This window comes from Aulonocara stuartgranti, assembly GCF_965226115.1.
Source record: "Aulonocara stuartgranti genome assembly, chromosome: 5".
NCBI lineage: Eukaryota > Metazoa > Chordata > Actinopteri > Cichliformes > Cichlidae > Aulonocara > Aulonocara stuartgranti.
The window spans coordinates 5,575,152-5,592,794 of NC_138943.1; the positions used below are offsets into that span (position 1 = coordinate 5,575,152).

Here is a 17,643-nt window from a genome sequence, read left to right on the forward strand (position 1 = left end):
AAGAGTTAACTATGGCTTTAATCCACTCTGTAATCCCGTCAGTGGACTGTATGCAGTATCTAAGCTTGGGTACAATTTTAGATGCCTCTGTTGTATCTCCTATCTCACTTGAAAACATGCAGCCAAGCTCTACATTGTTGTTTCAGTAGATACAGAATCTACTTTCTGTCACGGCCCTCTATGCCTTAAGGTAGACACAAGAAGTCAGGAAAGCATGAGAAATGCGAACAGAAAAAACAATACAAGAAAGAAACACAGTGTCATAAAAGTTTGAGAGAAGAGGGAAAAGCCAAATGCATAACCACAACTTTCGCAATTAGTTATAGTTCTCGCAACATTTTCAACTGTTCACCGGGTGAAACAGCGTGGCTGCAGTCACTCTGATTAAGGCCCAGGTTGGATTACAGTGAATTACCACGTTATTGAGAAACCGTGTGATTTCTGTCACCAGCAGCAGACGGCATCTTGGCTTGAGCGTAGCTAGAAAACAGATACAAACGTTACCTCCTCATTGTCACTTTGCGCTAAACTTTTTCCGTGTTTAAAATCAGGAGCGTGCAGTTGCAAATTAACACGCCATGTTAATTTCGTAAAATGCTTGCAAACTGACTTGAAAATCAATGAAAGGAACATGGAGAGCTAAACGAATATACAGATTAATAGAGACTGGAGAGATACACACACACAAACACACACGCACACACACTACTACCCGTAAATTATGATCTGTGTTGACTAGTGGAACAAAAACTATTGGAGAAACGTAAACACAAGATGAGGCAACAAGACAAGACAAAGGGTGGAGGCAAAGTGAGGGGTGTAGGAGATCGGAAAGTACAAAGCTATACTATCTATACTTGGCTTTTACTGGAAAGTACAAAGCAAGTATAGATATAATATGAAGGAAAAACTGTGTTAATTTTACTTATAATAATTATTTGGTCGAATTGTTATAATGGCATTTCTTCCCAGTGCAGCCTTAATCATACAAACTGACATGTTTACAGTAGGAATGAACATGTAGTCGCTGGAAAAGCTGCGGTCAGCTATAAACAGCCACAGCTTAAATGCTGCCGTTGGCTGGATATTCCCAATGGTGTGATCAGTAGTTTGAGAGGCAGTGCTGGCCTGAGGCAAGTAGCCCCTGGCTTCATGTCCTGGTTATGGTCGAGCTGTTTAAGCTTTAGTTGACATTAAAACATAAATGTCTTTCTGAGCGCAGTTCTTGGAAAGATATAACAGTACTTAAATACAGCTAAATGGAGTTCAGTGTTTACTGAAATATCTAAACCAAATTTATATTACACGTTTATTAAATTTGAAACGGCTTTAAACACAAGAAACATATTAATGCATTTTCTTTCAGCACATCATTATTATTATTATTATTTTTGATATAGTTTTGTACACCCTTCTCTTTGAAATAAACAGCACTTACATGTCAGTGTTTTCAAGGTCTGCAGGCTGGAACTCACAGATGGTAGCAGAGAGACTGTGGATAAATTAACATCAAAAGATGTCAGTTAATCCTTTTCAAGTTCCCTGCAAAGAAAACTTAGTTACATAAAGTTGAGGAGTGGAAAAAAAAATCAAAGCAAGCTGTAATAATATTCTAGTAGGATTACAGAACATACAACCCCTCCAAATATAGATGTACTTTCAGCTTTTCCTTAAAAATGTAACACAAACACTAGTAAGTGTTAGAATCACAGATCACAAACAAATGATAAAAACCTGTAACATCTGTCCTCAAAATTATATCACATACTGTGAAAAGTGTATGAAAGAAAATGATTCATCACAATGCAATATGCAAACTGATGTTGTATCCTGCAGCTGGTTTTCTCTCAGACTCTTAAAAAAACCACTGAAAAAGTGATTCATACTCTGTTACTGAGTGTTAGACCACCACATCTATAAATCCGACTGATATTATGTTTATGCAACACAGCTGACAAGTTTTTAGTAGAGCATAAGAAATAGCCATTTTAAGGGTGTAAAGACTGATTGACTGTTTTGAATGAGTGTAATGTTTTGTATTATTGATCTTCTGATGTCAGTGTGCACCCATTGTTGAGTGCTTACTATACAAAGTGCTGTGTACAAGATATATCAGTAGAGAATGTGTGTACAGGCATGACAGTGTGTGTGTGTCTGTATGTGTGTGTGTGTGCACACATACATTGCAAGTATTTTAAACCATAGACGAGTGATAGTGTTTCCTCATAAGCCTGTCTCGGCCTTGCATTCCTCTCATTGGTAGAGTCTGGTGTGTGCCGGCTTTCAACTAATCTGGGAAGAATGTCGGTTTCAGATGCACATGTGTTCCATTAAGTCCAGATCTGCGTAAATAATATAACATGCAACAGCTAGCATTACAGGTAACCATACCCCCACAGCTGCTCCTTCGGCTTTACAGTCCCCCAGTGGTGCAGCCTATAAAAAGGGAAGGCCAGTGTTGATTTCTAATGAGAAAATCTATTGCAGTGCTCACTGTGTTTTAAACAAGCTAATATCGCTTTGCAAAAAAAGAGAGATTATTTGGCAGTTCAAAAATATGACTCGAGAAATTAAATTGTATTGGATAAAAATTGGATACCTCTATATTAGATAAGAAAACTTGGAAAATGTGCATTGATGGTGCATTAATATATGTTAAATGGTACGCTGACAGATATTTGAATTACTCACCTTGACATGCATCAGAATAAAACAAATCTTTATGTAAATCAAAATGAAGACATGAATGTTTGTTGCATGGCTGGAGTCTTGCAACCATGCATGCTTCCCAAGTTATTAATGATTCTATATGCAGACCACTGCCATTAGACCTTTGTGTTTATTGTCAGCCTGCTCTGCTTGTAGTGATTGGCTTGGCCCTGCCAAGTGGCAGGCCAGTGTTTGCTTGTGCTGTCTGCCTGGGGAAACCCCTTTTGTCCCCAAACAGACACTGTATATAATACAAAGTTCAGAGGATGCCAGCGTCTTCCTGGTGTGGTGCAGCGTCTTCCTGTGGCAGATAAACAAAGTTAGTTAGAAGTTCCGAGTCATTTATTTAGTTATGTATTCATTTATGTTCCTTTTACTTTTTTGGCAAAGATTACAATAGCATGAACAAACAAGTGAATCTTGCCTGCTCTATTTTGGTCAGCAGTAGAGAGTGGGTGGGCAGGATTTAAAAAAAAAAAATAGAGAGAGAGAATAAGAGGTTAGATTCAACCCGAGGTCAAGTAGACATGGTACGGCATCTGGTTTGGCAAAAAATATCACAGAAACCCAAACCTGACCAAAAAAGTCAAAGAGAGAGGTGAGAGCCTCTGAAGTGAGTAGAAAACAAAAGAAAGGTGTCAGAGAACAAGTGTAAAGAACAATGCTTCTTGCACTTGCAAACTGTTGTGAGCCAGCAAGGAAATGTGAGGAGTTTGGCTTTTGCTGTTCTGGGTGCCAGCACTCCTAATGAGTCTGTCAGGGCCAGTTAGCACAGCCAGGCCTGCTTGTGTCCCCTCCAGGCCATAGACAGCTGTTATTAGCCCCGTAATGGCATGCCACAGGGCCAGATTAGCCTGGCACAGTGGAGAAATATCAAACATTCACTTACTGTGGCTCCTTCGCTGGCTAAAGAAGCTGTTTGGCAAGGAATTCATTTAGCTGTGATGCTGGCAAGCTACCTAACAAGCCCCAAAAGAAAAAAGGTCTTCAGTGAGAGATGGAGTTAGTGTACAGTAGCTCCTCTGGAAGAAAATGTTTTAGTTCAAGCAGATCGGGTCAGATTTCTGATCCCTATTAAGAAACACGAGTCACATCTCACATGGAATCATGCTTTTGCTTTATGATTAAGTAGACATGGTTTGCTGTTTTCTTTTTGCCCGGTGATGATTGGCAAAACAGCACATTCTTATCTTTACTAATGCTGTATCATCATTATGCAAACCTCATCGACAAGATGGCCACTGCTGTCTATTCATCTGTTTTTACCTTTCATAATGAGCACAGGAAATCAAAACCTTACACAGCAAGTACTCTCACTCTGCCTTGGGGGATAGTGTGCACTATGCACTGTCTGTGATCAGCCCACAACATCTGATCAGCATACTGGTAACAGTTACTGATCTATAAAGTACGCATCTTACATAGTATACTGTAAATCATACTCTTGTTTCGAGTCTGCTGTTTTCTGCATATGAATATGCAAGCTTTTGCATATCTGGCTTTGCAGCTTGCATCTCATGGCAATCACTCTGCATTTAGATCCATAAACACAATATACTAAAGTGTGTTTAGGGTGTTTTCCAATAAGAGCTGGGGCCGAGTGACTATTTTACACCTATATGTGTTTTCCTGTCTATAAGCTCTTACACATGTTTTCCTTGAAGTAAAAGGCCAGCTGTGGTTAGTTCATGCCATTTAAAAAAAATATTGTTAAGCACTGCATGTCTCACTGCAAAACACTCTCAGGCTAATGCCCTTGAATGTATTTATGTCTTTCTGGGTGTTCTACATATGCACCCTGTCTGCGTGTTAAAGGAAGAAGAAAAGTGATCTGAGGGAAAGATAATGTGATATTTATTAATTACTGCATTGTGTGTTTTCTTTCAACAATTTGCATCATATCCTCATTAGCAGACCATATGGATTGAGTGTGGCAAAGTCATTATGTACTATACAAAGCAAGCAGCTGCTGTAGTTATTTCCAAATATAAAACTATGTCTTGTCCTCTTGTTTATGAGGGGGCAGTTTTCTACATCACTGATGGCAGCTTTTATTTTCACAACAGGCAGAATACAAAGCTAAAAGCGGGTCGAGAGAGAAAAAATAGATGTAGCCCACTTTATCAATGAACACGCACAAAGCACGCGTTCTCACTATTCTAAAAATCAGATGACTGAAACAACACAAAACCTATTGAACACATGTTACTGAAGAGTGATGCTAATGTGCAAACAACAGAATATCGAGAGAATAACAGATACGCAGTGCTGTGCGTACTAGCTGAGAGTGAAGTGAGGAGATTGATAAAGACAAAGAGATTAAGAGCATTAGATTTGAAGTAAATCCTGTGAGGTACCCATGCTGTGGCTGTGGGCCACAGTGTGAACCCCACTGAGCTACACTCTCTCTTTCCCTGGCAGAGATCACTTTGTGCAAATCATTAGCTTCCCAAGTACTGAGGGCTTTTCCGCAACTCTCGTAGGTGCGTCTGAAATCCACACGGGGCAGTACGGGGAGGAGCTGGCAGGCTTAAGACCCAGTACCTACACTCCGATTATCAGTTGTGTAATGTACAAAAAGATGGAGCCAGTAGTAAACCAGTGCATAGGAACACTGGCTACCAAACACAACAGCTTAGCACCATTAGTGCTGCTCCATGAGCCAATTTTATCCAGTTATTATGTGTAGTACATCACCATGAAGTGATGTGATTAACTTGGCAGCCAATGTGCAGGTTTGTGACTTGGTAGAAATTTATGGAACTAACACTGGTAAACAAAAGGAGAACCATCAAAAAAACGTGTTTATTGACTGAATGATCTCTGTACTTTGGCTGAGACAGTAAAAGTAGAGAAACTTTGAAACTAAATTACTTTAAAGTTAATTTTATTAAAATGTGTATATTTTCATTACCGTTTAAAAAAAAAAGTACTGAATGTCTTTCTGTTTCTCTCCCCCCTCCAGAGCAGATACGGTGCTCCAGATCGAGGTGTAAGGCTCTACAGTTCCCTGCCCATGCGCCCAAACCCTGACGGCAAGAGACTGCCCTCTACTGGGGTAAGACTCATCTCTCCCAGCCTCCCCTCCACCCACACACCCAATGGTCTCACCCACACCTATATGTCACTTTTAAACCATAGAGCAAGCCTCTGAACTTCCCTTAGTTGCACAACAAGAGTACCTAGACATCAGATGAGAAAGACGTATCGAGTTTTTGCCGAGTCCTACAAGTATTGATAATATAAAAGAATCTGCATGAAAATAACTGAAATATGCATTCAGCAATGTCTGGACTGAAATCACTTCCAGGAAACAACTTAACCGAACAATTAACAATTCCTCACACTTTATTCCTAACATAAACCTCTTCCTCATTCTTTGACTATGCGTTGCACCCTCCACCCCTGACTAATACCAAGCCTATAATTTTTCCCACACTCACTCTAATAGTGATAGTAAGAGTCTCCTATCCCCACCCCATTATTGACCAAAAAATAGCACCCATCCGGCATGGTGGTTGGTGTGGTATTTCTTTGGTAGCTTCTCAAAGTAGCGTAGGTTGTGCAAATGATCGGTCAACCAATCGACTCCTACTGCATTTGTTTTGACACAGAACGAAAGCCAAGTTGTGCCTTTCTGGAAATAATACTTCTACCTGTTTCACGTGAAAAAGAATAATCTGATTATGTATGAAAATTAAAATTTTTTCCCTTTTTCTTTATATTTTGCTGTGTTTGGACATCAAAGTCTCATTCTTTCTGTTATTTTATTATACAAATGTTCATGGGCATGGTTGGGAAAACAAAACAAAAAAAAAAGATTACGTTTATTGAAGTTAAGTGATGGAACACCTCCAGTACTTTGACTTTGACAAAGTGCTGGAACAGTCAGTCTACTTTGTTTGTGAAACCATTCTTTCATTTTTTTAATAAAACATCTTTTTGCGGAAATCATAATTAGAATCTAGCTTGCCTTGCTTTAATGCATTTATGTAACAAAGGAGAGAAAATGAAAGAACAATAGAGCAAAAAGAGAGAATTTAATTTCATATGTCTCCCTTTTTCATGTTTCACTCCATGCAAGTGCTTTTTGAATTATCTCTTCACTGCTCCAGGGCTCAATGGGAGGAAAAGTGAGGGAGTGAGGGAGAGGAAGAGAAGAGACAGGCAGACAAAGCGAAAGCTGTGTAATATTGTTGGTGCGCACCTTTTTTAATTACAACAGAGATTGTATTGATGTCTCAGGCCACATGTCCTAAATCATTTATCAAGGGGGAGAGTGCTAACAAAGCATTTCTAAGAAACCCATCCTCTCCCAGGGCCCAGAATCATATGTTATCTAAAGTGAATATTGTTAATGCTTTTCAGTGGAGAGACCCACTTACAAATCATGGGAATGAGTTCCTTGTCAGGACATCCGTGAGGTGGTAAAGATATATATCCACCTTCATCTAATCCGCTGTTGTGCAAATTAAATTGCACCTAAATCTCGATGTGGAAGCTGTTTGTAAAATAAAGACGGTCAAAGTTATGGATAAATGTTCAGCAGTGGAAAGAAGATTTGTATGTTGTCTAGTTGTTGTGTTCAGATTACACGTGTGCAAATTAGAATAGAACAAAAAAAAAACAACGCAAAAACCACAACACACATATACACACAGACATTATAAAAAGAGAAAATGTGTGCTATTTTTCTCCCCAACTCTCTCTTTCTTACTCACCTTTGGTTTTGTATGTCATTTCCTTTTGTCTGTTATTACCTGGGTACAGCGTCAGTACAGTAGCATACTGTAGCTACAGGCTGCATGGAGAGGAGGAGAATATAAACCACTTAACATGCAGGAGGAAACCAGACGTTTTTCCATTGCACTTATCAGGTGCTGCGGTGAGAGCAAGTGTAAAGGTGTAGTAGGTCCCTGCCCCCCCTCACCCCAGCTCCTTCCTCCCCTCTTACTTCCCTTGCACACCCCTTTTATTTTCCCCTGATCTTTATCTCTGTCCCCCACCACACCACCACTCACCACCCTCAGTTCAGTTAAAAGTGGGCTTGGCACTTCCTCCCCCCCCCCACCCAAAAAGAGAAAGAAAAAGCATACACACACACACACACACACACACACACACACACACACACACACACACACACATTCCTTACCACCACCACCACTTCTTTTCTCTCTGTCAAACTAACCTCCAACTCCTGCTCTTCACCTCTATGTTTCCTGTCAAGGTGCACTGCCCACCCCCCTCCCCTCCCTCCAACCACCAACTCTGCCCCCGCAACCTTTTCTTTTTCTTTTTAATTCTTTCAACATCTATTACAGCTCTAAGTGCGTATGGTTCATTTTTATAAAAGTGTTCAGTGTAGAGGGCGGGATCTGCGTTGCTCTGCGGTAATCTTCTCATACCCAGATGTAGATGTGAAATATAGACGCGAGCTTTTGTTGTATTAGTTGACTTAAATGGAATCTCACTAGTAAAACAAAATAAAACTGTATTGAAGTATTCTCAAATTTATACATAATCATCTGAAAATTTGATGAACATAGGCATCTAATCTAAACTCACTCAAGTCAACTAGGTTTGGGGATCTACGCCAGAGATTGATCCTGTTTTCTCCCTGGTGGCTGCTGAGCACCCATACTATAGCGAACAATGATTAAAAAAGCTATTGAGTGTCAAGTTGTGACATTGAACTGGCTGAAAACACTTTATCGAGTTCTAAGCCACCCTTCATTTCTTTATAATTTGCTATGAAACCCTGAAATAGGTGTAGAAATGTACCAGCATACATGGAAATACAGTAGACATACATACAGCAAGCACAGTACATGAGGGAAAAACAGAGCTTGAAGTATATTTGGTATGACTACTTCTGCTCTTCAACACAATCTGAACTCTCTTAGGCAAGCTTTCTTTTAATTTTTAAAGGAATAGTTCTCCAGTCTTCTTGAAGGACATTCGAAGCTCTTCTTTGGATGTTGGCTGTCATTTATTCCATTCTCTGACGTACTGCTTCAGTTAACTTGAGGTCTGGCATCTGGGAAGGCCAACCTATAACTGATACTGTTTCATTGTGTGCTTTTATATCCAGGTATGCCTTTACTGCACTGGCAGTGTGTTTGGGATTGTTGTCATACTTATAAAAAAGTCGTTGCCAATCAGACACTTTCCACATGGTGCTGCATGATGGATCAAAATCTGATGTTACGGTTCTACGTTCATAATTCCATCAGTGTGAGCCACTGTGGCTAAAGCACTAAGTAATGTTACAGATTCAGAGAGGAATGTGGTCCTTTTGATTTTGTTCTGAAGCCATGATTATGGAAGCTGATGTATGGATGTGATAGAGAAAGAGTGAGGGTATTTACAGTCTTACAATATGCTGTAGGACTCAGTTGCTTACAGTGCAACTTACTGTTGCATAGCTTAGCTAACAATGCAGTGACGTGGATGCCGATGTTACATTCTTAGTTTTAGGGAAATGTGTTAAGATCGTAGGTGCTGATGTTATCCTACTGTCCATCTTGCAAGTTGTACTTGATGTGTAGTGAAAATGCTGTTTTCTAGATTTTTGATGTTCACGTGTAAATGAAAATACAAGTTTGAATATCTATATTTCTCACTGAAATGTTGCATATCAGCGAGGTTAAAAAAAATCCATTATACGTATTTTCTTCATCAAAAGACATTCGTGAATCTAATTCTTTTGAGTACACCCATGCATACTAGCTTTCAGGCTTCTATTGCGCTGCGTTTGTTGGCACATTGCTGTGAATCTTGGCGCATTACCACCACGTATAGATTACTGGGATTGTGTGAAACCATTGGCGGGAATGTGTATTGCATCAGCCGTATGCTTGTGGATGGGCTTGCATGTGTTTATGTGCACACATAAGAACTGATAAAAGGAGAACCCACTCACACAAATGTTCCTGCTATAGTGCCAATTGCAGTAACTTAAATTTGTGCAAATCAACTTATTCAACATTGTTTGAAAATGTTATAGATTTAAATACATGCCTTATATTTCTTGTACAACTGTTTGAATGGAACAAACTTTTGTGGGCCTGACCCATTGGCACATCACTCAAGCTTAAGAGGTAACCTTACGTATGCTGAATGCATGATTGATCTAATTTAGCTCCAGTTCAAGTTTTATTTTCTATAATGGAACTAGAGTAATTGCATTTACTGAGAATGATACAATGAAATAATTAAAAATTGAGTGTTTAAAGTCATGCACAACAACTCTCAAATATGCTTCAGTGGAGGGTTGTTTAGCTCAGGTTGAATTAACATCAGTGTATCCTTTGCAGGGAGTCACACTGTTTGAGCTATCGTGTAGATGTTGTTATTGTTGTTGTTGTTTTAGCTCCTCTGCCTTGACAGTGATACATAGGGTGAAGGTTCAGAATCTGCTACAACGCAAAGATGACAGGTTCGTTTCAGGACTCAGGACTTTGTTTTTTCACCACATCCCCCTTTCTCTCGCTCCCTCTCTCCTGCTCTCTTCCTTGCTTTGTGTCTCTCTGTGTCTTTTTCCAAGCTGATTTGGAGCCTTGCATAGTCAATTATGTAGAGAGTGAGAGAAGGAGTGGGGGCTCCAGCTTCCATATTTTGGTGTGTTATTAATATTGCATGAGCACTATTCTGTAGCGAATATCTAAGAGACTGCCTATTAAGGCAGCAGCAGGAGAAGAATGTGACAGATGTACGCACACACACACACATATATGCACACACTGTACATACACAGACCGAAAGCCAGAGAGCAAGGGTGAATCAGTCAGGATCAGGCACAGGTTGTTATAATTAGTGTTTTCCTGATTTATTACGCTGGGATAATAAGAGTGACTCATTTTCCTGTTTAATAAGTCATGTTTGTTTATCTTGACATGGCTCGCATCACACTGTACAGTCAGTGTGTTTGATGTTAGTGAGAACTGAGTAATGTTCCACTGTAATTGTGCTTTGAATTGAATATTTTAACTAACCAACTGAATAAACAAACAAAACAGATGCAAAATAAGTGCCTGTTGTAAAACGTTTCCAAGATAATTGTTATATTGCCTATTGCAAAGCAGAAGTGGTCTGATGACAGGCTATTTATTTCCTGCTGCTGGGCGGGTATCAATGATGCACAGAGTAAGTGTCAACACTGACAGGCTGAGAAGATCCCTGGTGATGACTGAGAGGCTCAGCGTGGATACTTATTGCTTTTTGGGTGCTAAATGGCAGTGACACTGTGTGGTCTGTGAGAGACTTCTCATTTCATGCCACCAGAGACTGAAAAGTTAGGTAATATCATTTAATATGAGCACATTTAAACACAAATACAATATTTAGGAATTAGATCAGATTTTTTTTCTAAAACTTACACATTGGGTGATTAGTTCTAGTATTGACTTCTCAGGATCTATGATGTCACCTTCACTTGTCCAAAGCTAATAAAGATAGGTAAAAGATAAGCCGGAAATCTTTGGAAATTTGAGAAAACATGTAAAGTGTAATGCAACAGAACATAATGTATAGTCATACAAAATATTTGATTTCCCCCCTCACAGATATATTTCTTCCAAAAAAGTAAGATTATGTTATTAAATGTATGGCAGTCTGCAGAGACAGCAGTTCAATTAGTTCACTCGTCATTAAAGTATATTTTTTTGTGTATCAGAAATACTTTGCAAAGCTTAATATTGCTTTAAATTCATTATCCATGTTAATTGTTTTATCTGAGCATCTGTATTTGCCAAATCAGGTAGGCTACCATCAATCTCAATATCAAAAATAATAATTATCAAACTCATGGGACATGCAGACGTGCCACTCCTTCATAGCTTTTTCCTCTTGCAGTAGCAATGCAAGGTGCCCAGAAAGCCCGGCCCGGAGTCAACAAAGCCAGTTAGTCTAGTCTACAAACATCACGCTGGGCTTAATGTCGAACAAGTGCTTGGTGACCTTAGAGCACCAGCTGGAGTTTAAAGAAGTCTTTAAAAGGCCGATTCTCCACAGTAATATCATCGCCCATGCCTCAAAGAGTCAGGATTAAGGCCCACTTTGCCCCACGAAAATGTAACAAATGTGTGAAAACATCACAGCCGAAGTCAATGTGGGGAGAACGATGTAGAGAGTGGCAGCGGAGTTGGTGGTAGGGGGCTTACGAACGATACAAGAGGCAGAAAAGAAGGGAGAAAGTAAGGGAAACTCAACATCTTAACACTCGCCAATCCGCCTCCATGCCAGAGATATCAATGTAGTTGGCTTTCTCTGAAATTCAAATGGCAAGAGGAAAAAAAGTAGATGAAAAAGGGGGAAAAAAAGAAACCTCTGGCTTTGGAAAGGGGAGGGGAGGGGGTGCTGAGAAAAAGACCTGTCATCTATGTATTAGTGCTCTGTAAATATTACATGAGCTCCACATTCACTCAGTTGTTTGGCATTACTTCCACTGGATGGGTATATTATTTTAGAAACCATGCCTTGTTTATGGAGAGGCATGACCTACTTCCAGACACTCCTCTCTTTCTCTCTCTTTGGTATTTTTTCTTCCCTTTCCTTCTTTCTCTCATTCCTTTTACCTCTCTCTCTCTCTCTCTCTCTCTCTCTTTCTCGCTCTCTCTTATTCACTTTCAATCTGCGAAATCTCAACTGGTTGTCCCTGCTGAACAATTACAAGGCAGAGAGACCCAAATGGAGATGTTTGTAGAAAACAACATGTGTATAATTAAGGTTTAATGAGCTCTTGTCAGGGTGGAATGTGCAATTAGATTGGTAATAGAAAATTCAGCCTAAATGCTAGTGGCAGAGGCTGGATGTGGAGTCAGCATGGCAGTGAATGAAAGAACAGTGAATTATTTTGAGCCCTATTGACAGAAGTAGATGGTACTGGATGCTGCATTTAGATTTAAATACATGGTGAGTTCCCAAATGCACAAAAACGTTGTGTTTTTTTCTCCCAATGGTGCTATATTGTGTGTGTTCTGTTTTTTTTTTTTTTTTTTAAATTACTGGGATCCGGCACACCGGGTTGTTTTTTTGTTTTTTGTTTTTTAAAATTCTTTAACAGCTACACTGTGCAGAATAAAGCAAGACAATAAACAGAATTTTAATTGAGAAAGTAATAAATGTGCTTGTGCATGATGTATAAAAGGGCAAGTAGGTTTCAATCAAAATATCTCTATTTCTTAACAAAAAGGCAGATTTGATATTTTGTCACAGTATACCAAGCAGTAAATTTTAATTGATTAGTTGATCATTAATTTATGTCTTCATCGGTTTTGATGTTCCACATTTAATAAAATCAGAGTTTTTAAATGTAAGGTATTCACAACAGGTCAAACATTCACGTTCAACTATTTTTAAGTTGCCAAATTCTAATAGTGTAAATAGTATCACATCTTTCATGTACAGGCTTTGTAGAAATCTAGGATTTACTTTGAAATGTGTCGTGATACGGTTATTGAAAACATTACCTTTCAGGTGAATGTAACAATAAAGCACCGGTTACTACAGATGGACCACATTAAAATCACTGCCTAACATTTCTTTCTAGGTCTATGCTTTTTCTGCTACACAGGATCACTATTTTATGGGCAAACATTTCTCCATGTTTAAATAAGGCAGTTGTGAGTAAAAGCAGGTATCTTTTTGCTCTCTTCCTCTTTTCTGACAGCCTTTCTCTTGACTTAGTGGAATTGTGGCTTGTTGGTCTGGTGGAGAAGATCCATGCACACACAAAAAAATTGTGTTTGGCTCTTTCTGAATTACTTGACTAGTCCCTGAAAGAGAGGGTCCTTTGTTGGCTTCCTCCGGGACTGCCCTTGAAAGGCTCCTATTGTGTGGTAAACACTATGATATAATGCAAGTGGATTTAATAGATTTAATGGAACAAGCAGATGTGGTTTTCAAGTCTTCATGTGATGAGTAGCTGTCTGTTTCAGGTGATCAGAACCACACCTGAAAGAAATGAAATAATATACGAACGATGTGGCATTCTAAAATCATGCAAAGCTCTGACTCTGTGTTAAATACTCGTGTGGAGACAAAAATCAACACAATTGATTTGTGCATGATTTAAGTGCGATTTGATATCTCATTTGCTATATTTCACTTGATCTTCCATATTGTTGTGTTGTAAGTCAAGGTTAGGCAGAGTGGGGGCTGTTGAATGTCAGCGACGTGTTAGCTTTGTTTTCATTGTGTTAACAGGAGCACAATGGTACGATTGTCTGGCCATCTGAAACCATACACCTACCCAGAGCTTTCGGGGGTCAGAGGTGGGGGAGATGTGTGTGCCTTTAGTCCAGTGAACCATGCATTTTGAAAAAGCCAGAAACAGAAGAGTAATCCATCCAGCAAACCATCAAAAACATTCTGCTTCACTGTCCTGCACAGATACCAGATTTGCTCATCGTGAAAAATGTTCTCATCTTCCAGATACAAATTATGCCCCCCCCCCATGTTGCTTTCTAATCAGTTATGCATTATTTTAAGATGTCATTTGAAAAGTGGCATGCTTCTTGAAGCCCCTCAACGTGATGGACAAGATCATAAAGCTGAGCAATAAACCTGAGATAAATGTTATATCTTAACACTGATAGAGGCAATTAAGTCCATCATAAGAGAGAGAGAGGGAACACTCTCCTCAGGAGACTCATTCACTTGCATGGTTTAACATGATCCCCAGCTAAATGCCTTATTTTATTTCTCCTCTCAGCTCACAGCTTACAGTCGAGCACAAATTGAGCTGATTTTTTTTTTCTTCTTCGCAGAATTTGGTTGTTCTGTCTGGTCTGCCCTTTTCTGTCTACCATCATGTCTCTCTCTCTGCCGCTCCCTTTGGCTCTCTCCTCCCCACTTCAATGTATTTGTCATGGTAATGTAAAAAATCTCAGCTGCTTCAATTCATTTCGTGCTCTTTCAGTCGAGAAAGAAGGGCAATTCTGTTTCTCCTCACTAGTTTCTGTGTTAAGGCTCTCAGGTAATGAAGACCACATTTCATCTGCATGCAGTTATATGACTGGGCGTGGCTGAGCAGGTCTGTTATGGGAAAATAAATATTATGAAAGGGCTAACTTCGTTATCTTTATCACACTGGGATCAATGTGTGTGTGATGGAACAGGAGACAGTGCACAAACACAAAGGCCAGTATGCAGAATGCATACATCCAGCTCTTAAAACATAATGCACCCACGCTCATGTCGTATGTGTGTGCGAACATACAAACCAGAGAAGCCCATATATGTAGCAGCAGAGATATCTACACGTGAACACATGCAGTGCAATACTGCTTTATATCACACCATCCCACTTATTTTCTGCACTTTGGTTATGTCTGTATGCCTGTGTGTGTGTGTGTGTGTGTGTGTGTGTGTGTGTGTGTGTGTGTGTGTGTGTGTGTGTGTGCGCGTTAATGTTTGTGTGTCTGTTTGCGTGTATATGTGCCTGCCAGTGAGTCATTGAATGCTCTAATGACCACAGTCCTGACACAGGTATTTTGACTGCTGCCTCTTTCCATCGGCACATTGACTGACATGCGATTAGTTACGCTGGTGTGGAAAACTAGGAAGGCTCATGCTGTAACCCTGAAAAAGACTGGGAGGAGGGTAAAGTCCTCTTCTCCACATCTCTGCTGTTTCATCTTTCTGTGAATTTAAAACATCTCTGGCTGCATTTAAGGGTTCTGTTATTTTGTACTCAGTACATACAGGAAAGCACGGCTGGGCTCACAGTAACCTTATGAGAAAACCATCGAGATCAATACAGGTTAGCAGGACAGTAGGAAAGAACGTTGTGTAGTTATATAGTAATAGTAGTTGGGATTTGCTATAAAACTGATCTCAAAATGCTTAGTGAGTTGACCATGTACCGATTGAACTTAAGGAATCCATTTAAATAAATGGATAAAAAAAAGCCCTGAGTCCAACATATTGAGGCTGTACAAATTTTAATTTTGGGTTAAAGAGAGCTTTCATATCTAAGCAGTACTCAGCACTGGCGAATGCTTTTCAGCATAGTCCGACCAGTATTTTGGCAGCCCAGTGTTATTGCCCACTGTCAGCTATTTGCCAGTTATTGGTATCAGCTTTTTAAACACCTGATAAATGAAAAATAAATGTCTGTAAAGAACAGACAGGAGAAACACCCCTCATCTGTGTTACAAGTGTTGATATTGCCTAGAGGAACACTCTACAACTTTCATATTGACAACAAGTGTTTGGAACGCCACAAACACAACAACCACCTGATCAAAGCAGAGTCTGGGACAGTGTAAATGAATAAATAGATAACCACACATGACAAATGAGGTGAAAAACTGTTTCTGACATAAAGGACATAAATATCAGCCTATGTATCACATTTTTAAATCACCACGTATCGGTATGAATATAGGTCTTAAAATCAGCCCTATATCTGTCGAGCTCTGTCGAGTTCTTATTTGTTCATTACTGATTTGATTTAGTTGAATTTTAGCATAAAACTTGTTGACCCTTTTTTAAGTTCTGTAAACATTAAAAATAATGTTTGTGACATAACCGTTGGGTACAAATGGTATGACAATGCAGTTGTTTTTGGACAGTGATTGTGGTGAAAAATACAAATATTTATTCTTGTCTATGAATTAGAATAATCTCAGTTCATACTCCTCCATCTGCTTCCCAGTGCTACATGAAAACGTGATGTTTTACTTCCATCCTCAATATAATCTATGCTTATCTAAACAAAAAACAGAAATATTTAAAGTACATTAATACAGATTTATATATCTACTATAAAATATAAAATTACTTGCTATGTATAAACCTGAAATATGACAGAGAACTGATACTGTGAAAGTTCATTATCCATTTGCATTCATTTCATCGAACATAACAAATAAAGGCAAATATGATTTATTCCTTACAGAAGATTACTGTATCTACTATCCATTAAAAAACAAATCCAGTGTTATTTAAAAGTTTAAAAAAATCCTAAATGTCATTTATCCCATATAAAAATATTATTCAATGAATGGATGAAACTAGATTAAACTAAAGGTGTGAATCCATGTTTGAAGGCTTTGCAAAACTCAGTTTCTGATATGCTGCGTTTCAGTCAACTGTTCTATAACCTCTGCAACTGTGGTGCACTTCCTGCATCAAACTGACATTGGTTTGGCTTTACGCAAACACAAAGTTATTTATAGCATCTCTCCCACTTTATTTTCTCCCTCCCATTCTCTCCCTCACTCTCTATTTGCATTTCTGCTATGCAAACAAGAAACTGGTGTCAGCTGCATCAGTTCTACAGGCCTAACTTGTCCCTTTTCTTTCTCAAGCCTCAATCTTTTTCAAAAATTTTCTCCTCTTCTGTCTCCCTGTAGCTTTCTACCTCTCCCACCTTCACCCTGTTTTTCCTCCTCCCTTCAACCTCTCTCTCTCTGTCTGTGTTTTCCTTTGCTCAATTGTTTTGCTGTAGATTTGACCGCTATGATTAATGACCTCGAAGCCACAGGAAAGCAAACACAGAGAGACACGACATGCATGCTGTTCTCTTACAAACCTCCCTTTTTCCTCATATATCCGCTACTTCTATGTTCACACATTATGACTTCTAGGGAAAACATCTTCGAATTAAGAGTCAGATTATACAAAGTCAAGATTTGGTATACTTTTCAACTTATTTTTCCTTTATTTTCATCCCTTATTTCCTGATTACTTTAGTAGATTAAATGTTTGCCAAAGGCCTTTATTATAATGAATTACGTGTTTTTTAGCATCATCTACTCTAAGGTCAGAGCCCTTGTCTGTCTTCTCTCTGTTTGAAATGAGGAAATTAATCTCAGTGGTCAGTTAAAGGTCTTGGAGGCTAGCAGTCAGAGGTCAGTGGTTAGAGATAAGCATCAAATTAGGCCTTCAGAGTCTTGGTCAAGTACACTTCAGCTAGGTGCTTGG

General features: G+C 39.1%; 1 protein-coding gene across 5 annotated transcripts in view; it reads left to right on the plus strand.

Moving 5' to 3' along the window:
* The window catches only part of tox2 (TOX high mobility group box family member 2), a 102,653-nt gene that overhangs the window by 39,382 nt on the left and 45,628 nt on the right, over positions 1 to 17,643 (plus strand). For all 5 annotated transcript variants that reach the window (XM_082534207.1, XM_082534205.1, XM_082534209.1 and 2 more), the window contains exon 2: positions 5,675 to 5,767. In XM_082534207.1, the coding sequence (XP_082390333.1) occupies positions 5,726 to 5,767 (42 nt within the window). In that variant the 5' untranslated portion in view covers positions 5,675 to 5,725. The remainder of the gene's footprint in view (positions 1 to 5,674; positions 5,768 to 17,643) is intronic.